The sequence below is a fragment of the Eumetopias jubatus genome, unplaced genomic scaffold (genome assembly GCF_037043125.1).
Source record: "Eumetopias jubatus isolate StellerSeaLion01/CBP00866 unplaced genomic scaffold, mEumJub1_p1.0 scaffold_2, whole genome shotgun sequence".
Lineage (NCBI taxonomy): Eukaryota > Metazoa > Chordata > Mammalia > Carnivora > Otariidae > Eumetopias > Eumetopias jubatus.
In genome coordinates this window covers 60,323,021-60,339,696 of record NW_028274808.1, presented here as the reverse complement: position 1 = coordinate 60,339,696, position 16,676 = coordinate 60,323,021, and the positions used below count along the sequence as shown (strand labels likewise).

At 35.3% G+C, this 16,676-nt stretch overlaps 1 protein-coding gene across 5 annotated transcripts in view; it reads right to left on the bottom strand.

Annotated features, from left to right (window-relative positions):
• Positions 1-16,401, bottom strand: part of LOC114210073 (putative ATP-dependent RNA helicase DDX60) — a 108,438-nt gene extending 92,037 nt beyond the window's left edge. For 3 of the 5 annotated variants that reach the window (XM_028104302.2, XM_028104306.2, XM_088021012.1), the window contains exons 1-6: positions 16,317-16,401; positions 9,177-9,286; positions 8,978-9,047; positions 8,178-8,367; positions 6,538-6,879; positions 4,720-4,836 (exon numbers count right to left, since the gene is read on the bottom strand). In XM_028104302.2, coding sequence (XP_027960103.2) covers positions 4,720-4,836; positions 6,538-6,879; positions 8,178-8,367; positions 8,978-9,047; positions 9,177-9,180 — 723 coding nt within the window. In that variant the 5' untranslated portion in view covers positions 9,181-9,286; positions 16,317-16,401. Of the gene's footprint in view, positions 1-4,719; positions 4,837-6,537; positions 6,880-8,177; positions 8,368-8,977; positions 9,048-9,176; positions 9,287-15,334; positions 15,447-16,316 lie in introns of all 5 variants that reach the window. The other 2 variants (XM_028104303.2, XM_028104304.2) reach the window with 2 other exon arrangements.
• Positions 16,402-16,676: the final 275 nt, after the last annotated feature.

The following is a 16,676-nucleotide window of genomic DNA, read 5'->3' as shown; positions in this document are numbered from 1 at the left end:
TAAATCAAAATTCTAGGGATTTTTGAAAAACTTTAAAAAACAGACAACAAGCCACTAGCAAATTTGATCATTAAGTGGGAGAAATAAAAAATGTACAGAATAAAAATGTAAAGGTAAAATTACTGAAACAAACAATTTTTAAAAAGTCATATAGCTTACTTTGCAAACTTCTATGCAAATAAATATGAAATGTAAATGAATGGATAATTTCCTCATAAGGATTAATTATAAAAATTGACCCCATTGGAGTTACTAAGCTTAAATAAACCAATTTCCATAGGACAAATAGAGAAAGTTAAGAAATTACCCCACAAAAAGTACCAGTCCCATATGGCTTTATAGGGAAATTCTATTTTAATCCTCAAAAACCAGATAATCCCAGTGATCCATAAATTATTTTGGAATACTGAAAAGAAAAAGAAAATATTCTAATCTTTTTTTAATGAAGCATGAATGACACTGATACCCAACCAAATAATTAAAGTGTACAGAAAGAAAACTACAGAAAAGTATCACTCATGCATACTGATGCAAAAATTCTAAACAAAATATTAGCAAGCAGAACCCAACACCATATTAAGAAAATAATACCATGATCCAATAGGATTTATTCCAGAAATAGAGTTGCTTCAATATTTAAAAATCCATTTATATCAAAATACCATATTAATAAAACTAATTATTTAAAAATCATAATTGTATCCACAATTTCAATACACATTCACAATAAAAACCCTCAAAAAAATATAAGTTGAGGGATACAGTCTTAACATCAGAATGAATATATATATACGTGTGTGTGTGTATAACAGGGAAACACTAGAGACATTTCTACTAAGATTAGGAACAAGGCAAAAACGCCCACTATATCTACTTATCCACCATTATACCAGGTTTGTTACCTAATGCATCTAGACAAGAAAAGGTAATTTCAGGCATAAGAATGGGTAAAGAAGATACAAAATTATCACTGTTCACAGATGATATGATAGTATATATGGATAACCCCAAAGAATAATTAAACTAATTCAAAAATTAAAATGTCAGTGAGACATCAGCACAAAGAATTGCAAAAAAATCAACATAGGGGGTTGGGCATGCAAAAGAACACAAGTGCAAACCTGAAGGAGTCTCTAAGGTTTCATATGTATAAACAACAAAGAGCCAAAGAACACAATGGTAGATAAAATCTTGGAATAACAGCAAAATTTACTTAATAACAACAAAACATTAAATACTTAGGAAAAAATTTAACAAGAAATATACAAAACATATATAAGGAATTTTTTTAACTCACAAAAATAGACTAGAACAGATGCACCCCCTCTTCTTGCATGGAATAATTCAACATTATAAAGATGCCAATTCTTTCCAGTTTAATTTATAAATTCAATATACTCCAACAAAAATAACAAGATTTTTTTTAACTTAGACAAGTTGATAACAAAATTTCATATGGAAAAATAAAAATGCAAAATGGCTGTAAGAGAAAAACTATACATGGAAAACCTAGCTAAACAACACATTAAAAGTACTATTAAGTCTCTATAATTGGGCGCCTGGTGGCTCAGTTGGTTAAGCGACTGCTTTTGGCTCAGGTCATGATCCTGGAGTCTCAGGATCAAGTCCCGCATCAGGCTCCCTGCTCAGCAGGGAGTCTGCTTCTCCCTCTGACCCTTCCCCCTCTCATGTGCTCTCTCTCTCTCATTCTCTCTCTCTCAAATAAATAAATAAATAAAATTTAAAAAAAAAAGTCTCTATAATCAAGAGTGTAAAATTTGCAAATAAACCAGAGGAACAGAGTAGAAAGTCCAGATTTATTTCCAAATACATATAGAAATCTAATAAATGATGTGGCATCTAAAAATCACTGGGATAAAAATGGACTTTTTAATAAATGCCACTGAACATCCCTTTGAAAAAATAAAAATTATATCCATATCTCACACTATCTACAAGAATGAATTGCAAATCAATTAGGAATCTAAATTTTAAAAAATTGTAAGTATAAGAAGAAACCACAAGCAAATCTTCTTTTTAACCTTGATGTATGTAGGGAAAGACTTTCTAACTGTGACTCAAAATCTAGAGGCAACAACACTTAACAAAAAGATTAATAAATTTGACAGTAAAAATTTTACATTGGGAGGGTATGTGCTATGGTGAGCTCTGTGAATTGTGTAAGACTGATGAATCACAGACCTGTACCCCTGAAACAAATAATACACTATATGTTAATTAATGAATAAATAAATAAAAAGGAAAAAAAATTTAAATGTACACAAAAAAATCATAAACAAAGTCAAAAGACAACTGACAAGTTGGAAGAAAATATTCATAAAATATATCACAAAGTGCTAATATCTGTAATATAGAGAAAACACTTAAAATTGAAAGAAAATAATGATATAATCCTTCTAAAAAGAAAATTGACAAAACCTAAGTAAGCAACATATACACTTATCTTTTGACTCGATTCCATTTTTAAAATCTACTCTGGGGCTATACCTCCAATAATACAAAATTGCATATACTACAGATGATTATTATAGCATTGATTATAAGTGCAAAATGTTGAAAACAAATATAAATTCTGTAGTAAGAAATTGGTTAAAGAAGTTATAGTACCTCTACACGAGGGAGTGCTATGCAGCTATATAACATAAAGAGGAAGATATCTATAAATTGCTTTAAAATGATTTCTAAACATGCTGTTAAGTGTAAAAAGAAAGGCACTGAAAAATACCTATAATATATGATCCTTTACACACATCTGCTTTTTTGTGCAAAAAATAATAACAATAATAATGCAAGAAGGATAACTCTGAAACTAAAGAGAAAAATTACCTACAGAAAATATTTGGGAAAGGGGTAACTGTAGAGGAGAATGGGATCAGAGTAGCAGGGATAAGAACAAAGCGTCACTTCTTTGAGCATATCATTTTTTATATCTCTGATTCTTAGAATCCTAAGTATGCTTCCTATACATTTCATATACCCTCCAAAATAAATAGCTATTTAAAAACAATATGGAAATGGCTTGCAGGAACCCAAAGTGAAATACAAATACTAACCAATGAACCTAACTATATTAGTAATGAATAACAGCCAAACTAAATGGGGTATGCAAGAAAAGAACTAACCTAAATAACTTTGGAAAGCAGTGTTTTACATATTCTATGACTAAAGATAAAAAGAAGTGCACATAAATCCTGTAATCCAATTAGTAAATGTGTTTCTCACAAGATATGGTTAGCAATTCTAAAACCACTTCATGTATATACTAGAATTGAAAAAATAAGTAAATATATTGTATGTAATGAGAGCTGACTTTCTCATAATTGGAGAAAGAAATTACAAATAAAGAAAGGGAAGGCATAAAATGAAGGATATGAAGTTGGACTGGAGTATAAGTTATTGGTATGAATGCATGATATTTCAGATAGATGATAGATTAAAAAATAGACAGGTGTACATGCATGGCTTAGCATAAATACATGTATTTCTTAGCTGTGTCTGCTGAAAAGTCCCCAGGAGAATGACACCCCAGTAGAAATGAACAAACATAATTCCTAGATCTTGGCTTCTAAATGCTGTTTTCCAACAAAAGCAACCAGAACTCCTTGGAGAAGTGGTAGATTTCAAGGTTGAGGCAGAGAAAATACAAGATGAGAATGGAACATCTTGTGGTTTCAAAAAGTAAAACAGTGCTCAAAAAGATGGGGCCTGATGAATTTGAAGATAAATATACATCTGTGTAACCATCACCACAAGGTATGTCATCAAACCTCAATGAAGGGTTTTAGAAGAGAAAAAAAAATGGGGAGGGGGGTTGGGCATGCAAAAGAACACAAGTGCAAACCTGAAGGAGTCTCTAATGTTCAAGCCTAGAACAATTTGAGCACCAAAACAACTGTAATATTGGACTTTAATCTATAATATAAAATATCCACTAGTCCATGCTGATATAAATAAATAAACAAGTAAAGGTCAGAGATACAAGGGCTCTCTCTTACAGGAGAACTCCAAGTAAGAAAAGTAGAAGGAAAAAGTGAAATAGAAAACAACCATTACTCAAACAGATCTAGCAATAACTGTCACAGACAAGATCCATGGATGGGCTCTAAAATTAATCGGCAAAAGTCTGAGAAAAAGCAGGATTTGCAGAGTCAGGAAAGATAGTAACTTTATGGTGGAGAAGGCCAGAAGGCACCACCTTAATCAGTGTTAAGACATCAACATCATGGACCCTTTGGTATATTGTAAACACCAACTCACTGGCATTCTTGCCAAAACTACATAATAACCTCATTCCAATCATTAGAAAACATGAGACAAGCCCCAAAAAATAAATAACTGATCATTACCTTTCAAAAACGTCAAGGTCACAAAAGACAAGGAAACATTGAGAAACTACTACAGATTGGAGGAAACTAGAGAAAAATAACTAAATGGATGTGGGACCCTGGACAGAATCCTGGAACAGAAAAAGGACATTCGTGGAAAAGTAAGTGAAACTCAAATAATGTCTGAAGCTTGGTTAATAGTATTATACTGATGTTCATTTCCTGGTTTTGAACAATGTATCATGGTTACATCAGATGCTAATATTAGGGGAACCTGGGTGAGAAATCTATGGGAAATCAGTACTATTTTTGCAACTTTTTTATAATCAAAAAATTAGTTCAAATAAAAGTGCTTTTTTTAAAGTTTCAGTACCTCTTCTATCATATTCTTCCATTTTAAATTTCCAAAAAGTGATTCTAGTGCTGAAAATCTACATTCTTCCAATTGTTTAATCAGGGTTTTATAAGCCATCTCAATCTTCTTTTTATTCTGTAAAAAGATGGCAAGTCACATAAATTGTCACAAATAAAATAGCTAATCACTTTCCAACTACAGAAAATCATATATTGAAGATATAATTGTTAAAATATATTTCCCAGTTAAAAAGATTACACTAATGTAATTACAGATCATCAACAATGCTTTTAAAGCCTGCCAAGCAGCACTATTTTGTTCTTGCTGAATTAATATTTGTTTGGGAATTTAGTGCATTTTATTTTTTTAACAACTTTATAAAAAGTATAATTAACATAATATAAAATTCACTCACTTTTTAAGGGGACAATTCAATGGCTTTTGGTAAAGTTACAGAGTTGTGCAGCCACCACTATAATTTAATTTTAGAACATTTCCAACATCTCAAAAAGAAAGAGTGTGCCATTTAATACATTATATTTTATTATGAAAAATTTCAAACACACACAAAAATAAAGAATAGCATAATCTCCCCCAGGTACCTATCATCCTGCAAAAACCATTATCAACATACACTACATTTTTATTTTCATCTCATATAGTCCTCAAGGAGATAAATGAAATAACCTCTTTAAAATGAGTGTTCAATAAACTAGGAAATATATTATTATACTAGAAATAAAATCTAACACTTAAAAAAAATCTTCTTAAGGAGAGATTGAGAAAGATGTTTGTAACACTCCCTTCAAACTCAGATTCAGAAATTGCTTTAACAGAAAAAAATGAGATCAAGTGATTACAGTACCTCTTCCCAATATAAAAATCAATCCCAGCGCTGTTCTTACTCACAGTAGGCAACTAGAGTTGGAAATAGTTTAATGACTGGAGTTCTAACTAAAGCAAAATAAATTATCTTATCAGATTTCATGACAACCATCTGGATGTCTCCAAATATTATGAGGGTATTACTATTCTCAGAGTAAAGAATGTTAACTGACTCAAAAATCATTTTGATGAAATACAGCATTATCTTCATATTTAGAATTCACTATAAGTAGTGAAACGTGAACAGAAACTAGATTTATTTATAATAGCAGTATGCATTTTTAACTCCCAAAAGTTTAATAGAGTAATTGACAAATATATCAATCCAGTAAAGAGAAAGATCAAGCAAGGAATTAAATTCTAAATACTCTGAAAGTTCTATTAATGATTTAATATTATGAAATAAACATTTCACTTATTTTCCTTCCTCATCACCCTTCTCCACTGTTTTATTAGAACTACCGTATTAAAGATCATTTCAGTAATATGTCTCAGCAAAAGAGGCATAAGTTTTTCCCTCCAATTTAATGCATTTCTGGCCTTCATTAACTTGGAGGCAGTATACCGTATAGTAGTTAGTCAAGTAAGGGCTGGAGTCAGACTACTTCTTTTCAAATCCACACTCTATTATTCATTTAGTGTTGATGATGAGCAAATTGCTTATTCAAGTACCTATTTCCTCACCTGCAAAACACAGGTGATACTAACACCTAACTTAAAGGGCTGCTGTAAAGGTTTTAAAAAATGACTCATGAGAAGTACCAATCACTGTTGTTATTACAACAAGTTCTGAACTATTGACTGCATTTGTATTATCCTTATTATCAATTTTCTAGATTTCTCTGTTAAGCCTTGATAGTTTCCATAAAAGTGGCAGAACTAAAACTAAGTCAAGTAACATGGAAAATTTTGTAAAATTTTAAAAGAAATTTATCTTTAGATATCAATTACCTCTTTGAAAAATTTTTGGTTTTTATACATGCTTGGCATAAGGTATGCATAAAGTCGAAGAATATCAGATGTTTGCCCTGAGGAAAGCACAACGTTGACCTTCATTGCCCAAGACTGAGTAATTAAAAAGTTGAAAAGGTGTGTTTGTAGATGGTTCAAGCCTTCATCGGCAACTATCAGGTAATATGGGTAACTGTCTTCCAAGAAAATTTCCCACTCCTGTGACAGGCATCCAGAAAATTTTGTTCGAACATCAATGGTGGTATTATGCTGAAGATGAAGAATTAAAGCAGTTCTCAAAGGAAGAAGTTCAGGGAAGTTGAAATATGCATACTCAGCATCCTGTGGGGATGGGATAAAGTAGATTCTTTTGAAATTATCATTTAATTGGTTTACATATATCATTAGTCATTAAAGGAATATGTCCCAACACAGTTTTGTTCTGCTTTATAGTCAGGGAATAGACCCTTAAGCCTTGACTGTCATTTCACAAATACATGCCATAAATCACAATTTGGATTTAAATGCATACATCCCCTTTAAGCAGGCACATAATAGTCAAGGCGTATCATACTTTCCCTTCCTATTCTTTTCCGCTCCAATGTCACCTCAAAAAGAAGAAGGACAGAAAAATATGCAAAAGCAAATGGTGGCTATAAATTATCCACAACAGGAAACCACAGTGAATCACTTTGAGAGGATTGTTCCAATTTGGTATGATCCTCCTGAATTGGCAGAGGTTGTTCTCAACAGATCAGAATTAGTGCAGTAAACTAGACTATAAACATTAGAATCATGGCTCTTTATTCAAAACATTACTGGCAAGAAGTTAGCAATGTTTAAAAATCTAGCAATATTATAGATTGCAAAGTGACTGAACAGACACATGCCAAAATCCTTAAGAGTAACACACTGGTTACCTTTAGGACAGGATAAGGAAGGAGTGGTAGTGGTTATACCTATTTGTATTTGAAACTCTCAATATTTTACTAATTATATTCATAATTGGAAAAGGAAGACAAAATATATTCCCTCAGAAGTATTTACTATAGAGCAAATAATAAACAAAGCAGTATTAATGAGTCTGACATTTTTCTGGGTTCAAATAAATTGACTGCTGAGTTCTGAAGACAGAAGCAGTTCTCAGAGTTGGAAAAGCAAAATCCAGAGATCAACTGAACTTCCGTTGAGGGGATTTCTCATCCTCCTTCGTGACCCTGTGTGTCTTTATATGAAGTTTAATTATTGAGAATAAAATATACTTTTTTTAAAGATTTTATTTATTTATTTGTCAGAGAGAAAGAGAGCACAAGCAGGGGGAGCCGCAGGCAGAGGGAGCGGGAGAAGTAGGCTCCCCGCTGAGCAGGGAGCCGGATGCGGGATTTGATCCCAGGACCCTGGGATCATGACCAGAGCCGAAGGCAGACGCTTAACTAACTGAGCCACCCAGGAGTCCCTAAAATATAATCTCAAATATGGTAATTTCTGAATACTGGGATTATGAGTAATTTTTTCTGTTCTTCCCTTTAAACTTTCTGAATTCTTATATTTAACTTGGTAATAAGGAAAAAAATATAAAATAGTAAGGAATTTTAGTTTTAGTTCTTAAATCATAGTAAAGAACTCTGCTGTCACCTTACCTTGAAGAAAACTATGGCAAATTGTCCTCCTTTACTGATAAGATCCGTAAGATAGCATTCAACCAGATAAAAGAAGTGGAGCTCCTGCCCTGGCTTTAATGATTTCTCACATACGCATGTAGCAAGTAATGAATCTCCATCAATCAGAAAAAATTCAGATTCAACAAAATCATTGAATAAACTGGAATATCTAAAATGAAAGCAGTTAAAACAAAAATTACATATCGACTCAATAAGGCCCAAAAAAGGCAGTAGCGTTGTTATTATTATCCATTATCACTATCACCAGCAAGTAATTTGTTGAGTAATTATTTTATGTCAGACTCTATGATAAGACTTTTCAAGTATATCCATATGCATGACTGCCCTTCGTAGGAAGAAGGCAGGATCATTCCTATTCTATAGATACAGAAACCGAGGCTCAAAGAGATAGAGCAAATTATGTAAGACCATGTGTCAGAATCTGGATTGGAATCAGGAATTTAACACCTCTATTCTGCATATAGACCTGTATTAAATGCTTCCCACTTAATCAATCTTATTTCTTTATAAAACAATAGGTTCATTGACAGCCATGTACAAATAAAGAGAAAACTGTGTCCATTCACCAACAAAGAGCTTGAAAAGTTCTGTTAAAAATCATACATATATATATACAATTACAGATATAACATACTATAATATATACTGAGATAATAGACTTTACTTCTTTTAGACAGACATTACTTTAATGTCAAATAGATATACAGGAAAAATGATATTGAATTGTACCTCTCTTTATTTCTGACTATAATACTCACTCAGCTTTTGGCACTGCACTCAAAATTAGCTGTGACATTCTCTCTAAAAACATCACGTGTTCTTCTAAATCTGTAAAAAAAGATTGTTTACTTATTATTTGAAAAAGAAATAACAATAAAGTTATTTTAATTCTATTAAATTGTGTAGCTTAAAGAATCATTATTTTATAATTTATAAAAAGTTTAAATTGAAAATTACCCATTCTTGCTGCTACCTGGGCCTCAAAACTGAACTGGAAAATATTAAATATAGCAAATATCCTTTACTTTGGTACCTCTAAGCAGCAGTTATTAATGAAAATGACAGACCTACAAATAAAGAAGAAAAATTAGAAATTCATTTATTCCATCAACAAATAGTATTGAATAACTACTGTATATTAAGCAAAACATCAGGCAGTGAGAATACAAGAATGAACAAAAGACAACATGCGGTCAGTTCTCATGGAGCTTAACCTCCATCAGGAAAGACAAATATTAATTGGATAATTATATAAACAATGGAAAATTACAAATATGACAAAGTCAAAGAGAACAGAGCAAGCTTCCCTAACGAAGTAAAGTTTGAGTTGATTTCTGAAGAATGAAACAAGAATTAATTAAACGAAGGAGTAGGGGAGAGTAGCATTCCAAGCAGAGGGAATATCAAAATACCAGGTACAAAAGTCTTATGGCGGGCGCCTGGGTGGCTCAGTTGGTTAAGCAATTGCCTTCAGCTCAGGTCATGATCCCAGAGTCCCAGGATCGAGTCCCGCATCGGGCTCCCTGCTCAGCGGGGAGTCTGCTTCTCCCTCTGACCTTCCCCCCTCTCATGTGCTCTCTCTCTCTCTCTCTCTCATTCTCTCTCTCTCAAATAAGTAAATAAGATCTTTAAAAAAAAAAGATTAAAAAATTTTTTTAAAAAAAGTCTTATGGCATGAAGGAATGTGGGTGGTACTAGATCCAAAATAGAAGCCAGCAAAGCTGGAATGGAGAGAGTGAGGAAAGAGCTAGCTGTGCTAGAGAGTTCCAGAAATATCAGAGCGTGCAGAGCCTTTGAGGGCATGTTTTCATCCTAGAAGCCATTGATGGATTTTAAGTAGGTAGTGTTAGAAGTGGCTTGACAATTTCAAAGATGACTCTGGCTACAGTAGAGAGAACAGATAGGATGGGAGCAAAGTTCCTGTTCCTGGAGCAGAGAGGAAAATCCACTCTCCAGAAGGGTAATGATCATAGTTTGATGTAATATAGTTTGTTGGTAGTTTGGGGAACTTATGGATGTTAAATATGTAGAAGGTAAGTTTGACATAATTTGGTAATGGATCTGATATGGATGGAGAAGAGGGGGGACTGAGTGAGGGTCATCAAGGATGATTCTTAGGATTCTACCTGATGCAACAGGATGGAGGACTAGGCCATTCCCTGGGCAGGAAAACTCAGAACAAGCCCACATTTCAGGGAAAGATCATGAATGCAAATTTGTGGTCAGTCTGAGTTTGACCTGGTTTCAAGACCTATTATAGGATATGTGACAGGAGTAATGAAATATACAGGTCGATGGGACACCTGGGTGGCTCAGTCCTTAAGTGTCTGCCTTCGGCTCAGGTCATGATCCCAGGGTCCTGGGATCGAGTCCCACATCAGGCTCCTTGCTCAGCAGGGAACCTGCTTCTCCCTCTGCCTGCTGTCCCCCCTGCTTGTGCGCTCTCTCTCTCTCTCTCTGACATAATAAATAAATAAAATCTTTTAAAAATATACAGGTCTAGAGGTCAAATGCAAGGTCTGGGCTAGACCTGAATATGTGAGTAATTTTAATATTATTGCAAACAAAGCCATTGATATAAATGAGCTTGCTTGGACAGAGAGACACAGTATCATGGAAGAAGAAAAAGGGACTGAAAATCCAGTTTTGCAGATCACTAATATATAATAAATGTCAACAGAGAAGAGGAAACATCTGCAAAGGTAACTGAGAAAGAACTGTCAAAGTGGCAGAAGAGAATGCACTTGAGCATTCTGTCAGAAAAAACAAATATTGAGACATTCCTCAAATATGCCATACAGTGTGTTAGGGCAGTGAAACTTGATAGATGGATAGATAGATAGATAGATAGATGATAGATAGATAGATAGATATTCATATTATATGACATTAAGGAAAATATAATGGTGAGGCATACATTGATATTAAATATTAAAATAACAATGCCAGGAAGTTTATGACTGTAAAAATGAGTAAGCTTAAAGAAAGAAGAAATTACTGTGGGCTGGAATGGAATGTTTAGGAAACACTTAATGGAGACAGGGGTAAAAGCATGGTCTCTCACTTACCTAGTTATTCTGCCTTTTTTCAGATATATAGAACATCTACTCATCACCAAGCACTGTACTTGCTGCAACATATGCAAATACGCATAAAACACGGCCCTTACAATCTGGTAATGGTTTAAAGAGAATTAAATCAAGTATAATGTGCTGAGGGATCCAGCAGAAATGGTACAGGAAGCTATTAGAGAATTGAAAGAGTTCTTCAATCAACTGGAGTGGTCCTCTGTTCTGAGGTTTTAAGGACACATTGAAAAAATGTGGAAGAATTATGGAAGCATTTTGGAGAAGGTAAGAGATATAGAGGATCCCATTTCAGACGGCAAAATAGCACTGGTTTAATGCACAGAGATATGAAACCACATAACAAGTTTGATGCCACAGACTGTTCCACATGGTATAAAACAGAATGACTTGATTGGAAATGAGACAGGAAAAGTAAGTGTAGCCCAGGTTATATTGGGGCTTTTGCTCGGGGAAGAAGTTTAGAGAATTTCCTGAAAACCCTCTGCCATCCAATTCATGCAATCCTCAACCTCACTAATTGCACATTAGCCATATTGTCTTCCTTCAGCTCTCCAAATTGTACCAAGCTCAAACAGAAAAGATGAGTCAGTGAGAACTGAGTAAACAGGAGAAAATTAACCCAAGTATCTTACAGAAGGAAGAGTTCCAGAAAAGGTAGGGCCAGACTGAATGAAATAAGATGAAACAAGGTAATTCATAGATTCCCAGATGTTCACAGTTCCCTTAATGTCTCAGAAAAATTTTTGTGGTACTCCTAGGACAAAATAAATACCTAATAGTTTATGTATTAAGTAGTTAGCTCCAAACAAATTCATAAGTCCTAACAAAATCATTTGAAAAAAGAATACACATAAATTGAAAGAAATAACACCATTTTTAAATTAAATAACAACAATTACTAATGAGGACGCCTGGGTGGCTCAGTCGTTAATTGTCTACCTTCGACTCAGCTCATGATCCCAGGGTCCTGGAATCAAGCCCCGCATCGGGCTCCCTGCTCAGCGGGAAGCCTGCTTCTCCCTCTCCCACTCCCTCTGCTTGTGTTCCCTTTCTCGCTGTCTCTCTCTGTCAAATAAATAAATAAAATCTTTAAAAAAAAACAATTACTAATGAGACATATGTGCCTATTATTGGACACTACAACTTTTCAACAAGAGCCATGGTGGCAGAATAAAACCCTTCCCAATTTGACAACTAAGGGGTTCCACAGCCTGCCTGCCTATCTCCTCTCACATATCCTACAGGAAACTCCTTATGAAATTTCACCCTGAATTCATGCCCCACTTAACATTTACACAGAATTTATATCACTATGCCCAGTTCTTTCTTATCTAAGGGAGAGGCACATTAGAGAAAATAAAACCAACTACCCATCATAATAACCACTGAATAAATGTAAATGAAAAAATTAGAATAATTAGATATTGGGGGGGGCTATTAAGAAGAAGCCAGATGAATAAACATGATTCAAGGACAGAATAGTCCTTTAAAAAGTTCAAATTAGCATCCCAATAATTACAATATTATCTAATTCAACAATAACAGACTGCTACAGAAAAAAAAGTAAATGCTCATAAAAATTTTAAATATAGTTTCAGGAAAAAATCATGTGCAGAACAATAAAATGGACATGCTGAAATCTTAAATTGGAGATCTAAAAGCTAGGAAATTTCTTTTTTTTTTAAGATTTATTTATATATTTATTTGAGAGACAGAGAGAGCACAAGTGGGGGAGGGGCAGAGGGAGAGGGACAAGCAGACTCCCCTCTGATTGGGGAGCCTGATGCGGGGCTCGATCCCATGACCCTGAGATCATGACCTAAGCCAAAGTCAGACACTTAACCAACTGAGTCACTGAGGCAACCCCAGGAAATTTATAAGACAGAAGAAAAAAACAAAGAGATGGAAAATAGAAAAAAATATTAAGAAATACAGAGGATAGATTTAAAAGTTTTAAATTCATCCCACAGTAATTCCAGAGGGAAAAAACTGAGATTCGAAAATGAGTGGAGATATAAATAACCAAAGATATAATATTTAAAGTCATACAATAATATTGGAGCACAGTTAAATTACACATTTTTAGACTGAAAAGTTATTCCAAGTACTAAGAAAAAATAATGACAAAAAAGAAACACACACTTAGAAATAGCACCTTCAAATTGCAGAGCTCCAAGAGCAAAGAGAAAGATGGAGATATGCTACAAAGAAATGTAAGTCAAGCAGTTAAAGGCATAAGCATTATTGGCAGAATGCCTAGGTTTTAATCCTAGTTCTGAAACATACCATAGTTTTATAATCTTAGGCATATAAAACTTAGTTTTATAATCTTACTTTCTCTATAGCTCAGTCTACTCATCTATGAAATTGGGACGGACAATAATGTTACTTTCCTCTGGTTGTGTTTTCTAGCTATTTAAATGTATGAGCTGATATATACAAATTGATGAAAATAGTACCTGGCACACAGAACTGAATAAAATGAGGAGCATCGTTGGATGTTTTGATAAAAGAAAACAATGTCTGCAAATTTCCCAGGGGAAAATATTTTGAACTTAGAATTCCATATCTAGTCATTCAATCCATTAAGAGGGCAGAAAGACCTTATCACCAGACATTAAAGAAGTCAGAAATTTCACCAACCACCTATCCTAAATGGTAATTTTATTTAAAGAGATGATACAGAAAATTAGCGGGGGGGGGGGGGAACCAAGCATATGACAATCAAGAAACAGTGAAACTACATATGATCCAGAAAAATTAAAGGAAGCTATAAAGAAAAATAGGAGGATCCATGATACTTTGAATTTAGAAAAGTATCAATTTCAAACAGAAGTCTAAATGATAACTACATTTCCAAGCCAAACATATAGATTGCTTCTACAACGAAAAACATAATAAATAATTTTGTAACTTGTTTACTTGGCTTTCCATTTTTGATTCAGCTAGAAACAAATCACAAGAATTAAAGTTTTAAAATACTGTAAACTATGATAAACCTTGACAATATAAAAATAATATAATAACCAAATTGGGAGGTTCAGAAAGGGATGAATAGTAGAAAAAGAAGAGTGTATATCAAGTCCCTTGTTTTTCATAGAAGAAAGCCCCAGAGACAGTATCTAAAGATAATACATCAAAAATTAAGGGTTTCTGCAATCAAGAAGTTAAATTGCCTTTCTTATATAGGTACTGAACCAATGGGGTACCAAATAATATAAATGGGGAAATTTTATTTATATTTATATCACAACTTCTAATGAATTAATAGATCTTGCAATTTTTAGATGATAGCACAATAAAAATACAGGCAAATATCTACTTCCATGTAGAACTACACCATTGTTGAAATACTCCAATCAAAAAAAATTTTTTAACCTTAATTTGATCAAAACTCTAGTAGCAACAATTAATTAACAAGACATTTATAAGCTAGAGGAACCTGTTAAGTGACACCAGGAAGACTAAGAGAATTCCTACAAGATGGAAAAAGAGGAAGGGAAAGGGAAGGGAAAAGGAAGGGAAGGAACCCCAATTTATTAATCAATAAATTACAAGAGGATAAAAGAGATTAAAACGAACTTAAAGACATATCATCCAATCATAGTAGTGCCAGAACCCTATTTGGATTCTGATTTAAACAATCTTTAAAAGGAAGAAGAGAAGGGTAAAAAAGAGAAATCATAGATTATTGGAGTAGATACAGTCCAATCCAGAGAATAAGGCCCAGGGAATGATGGAACCGCTTGATGGAAAGACTCAAGTTCCTGAAACACTGTCTGGAGAAGAGCTGACCAGCAATGGACAGAATTCTAGACGGCCTTCAAAACTCCAGCCACCCAGGTTGCACTGCCCTATACAATATCCTCCCCTTGAGTGTGGGCAGGATCGGTGAATTGAATGGGATAGTCTCTCCCATGATTAGGTCACATTATGTAAGACTCTAACATAGCAGGAGACAGATTCTCCTTCTAGCTTTGAAGACAAAAGCCACCACAGCCAAGAGCCAACAAGAAAACAGGGAACCTCAATGTCATAGCTGCGAGGAATTGGATTCTTCCAACAACGTGAATGAGCACCCAGAGCCTGGACAAGATGGCAGCCTCAGCAGACACCTTCATTTCATTCGGGTGAGATGCTAAATAAAAGGATTCCTTTAATCGGTGCCTGGACTTCTGATTCGTGGAAACTTAAAAATAATAAATTTTTATTGACTTATGCCACTAAATTTGCAATAATAGGTTATGCAGCACTAGAAAACTAATGCATGCCCCTTCACCATGAATACATTATTTTAACTGTTTTTAAGAAATAAATTATTATTATATGAAGCCACTAAAATGTAGGGGTACGCAGGAATCACCTGCGAGATATTAAAATGCAGATTCCGGTTCTGCAAGTTTGTAGCTGGGCATCGGATTCTGCGTGGAGTAGGAAGCTGCTTGCTGCTGTCAACGTCTAGATTTTATTGTCCGCGCTCAGATCTGACCTCTCTTAGTTTCTCCTCAAGGCCCCAGATCCCCAGCACCCTTTCTTTCAAGAGGACCCCTTAAATGCTTGAACACTCGGCCCTCTCCAGACTTTAGACCCCGGCGCTCCTCCCCAGCATCTCTTTCCTCTGCCTCTCCCCAAGCCTTGCCTCCCAGGGCCAACGAAGAGACCCGTCCACCGCCACCGTTTCCCGGGGGGCGTAGTAGCGCCCGCAGCAACCCGCACCACGAGCCCCGCGCGCCCGGAGAGGCTCCCGGGCCGCCCCCCGCTCCGACCAGAGAGCTTGAACCCGCGCGGGACATCTCCACTCCAAGTCTCTCCCTTAGTTATACCTCTCCTCTTGGAGCCCGCTCCGCACACTCAGCCCCGGCTCCCCGCTCCCTGCCCCCAGCTGGGGTCCAGCGTCGGAGCACCTCCCACTCCCCACCCCAGAGTCGGGCCCCGACGTGCTGCGCCTGAGGAGCCGCTGACAGGGGTCGGCCGCCCGCCGGGAAGAAGAGACCAAGAGGGGACGAACCTGGAGTCCGAGAGAAAGCTGGGCGAGGGGTCTGAACCTGGACTTCTGACTAGCGGAGCCGCCCCAGCCAGTCTTCTATACCCTGGAAGGGAGTTTCGGTTTCGTTTCTCCTCTCAGGGACGTCTAAGTTTCATTTTCCTTCTGGAAGTAGATAAGACAGTTTTCCAGAAAAGTGAGTTTTAGCCTCCTTCTCTTCAATCCGAACCTTAAGAGACAGCAAAAACAATAATATGGACTTTGGAATTTGGAAATAAAATAGAGGAAAGTGAGGCAGAGACATCTGGGACCTCTAAACATAAAATCAAGAAGAGCTGTTTAGAAATAGATGAAATATAAGAGTGTGGAACCCGAAGTTCTACC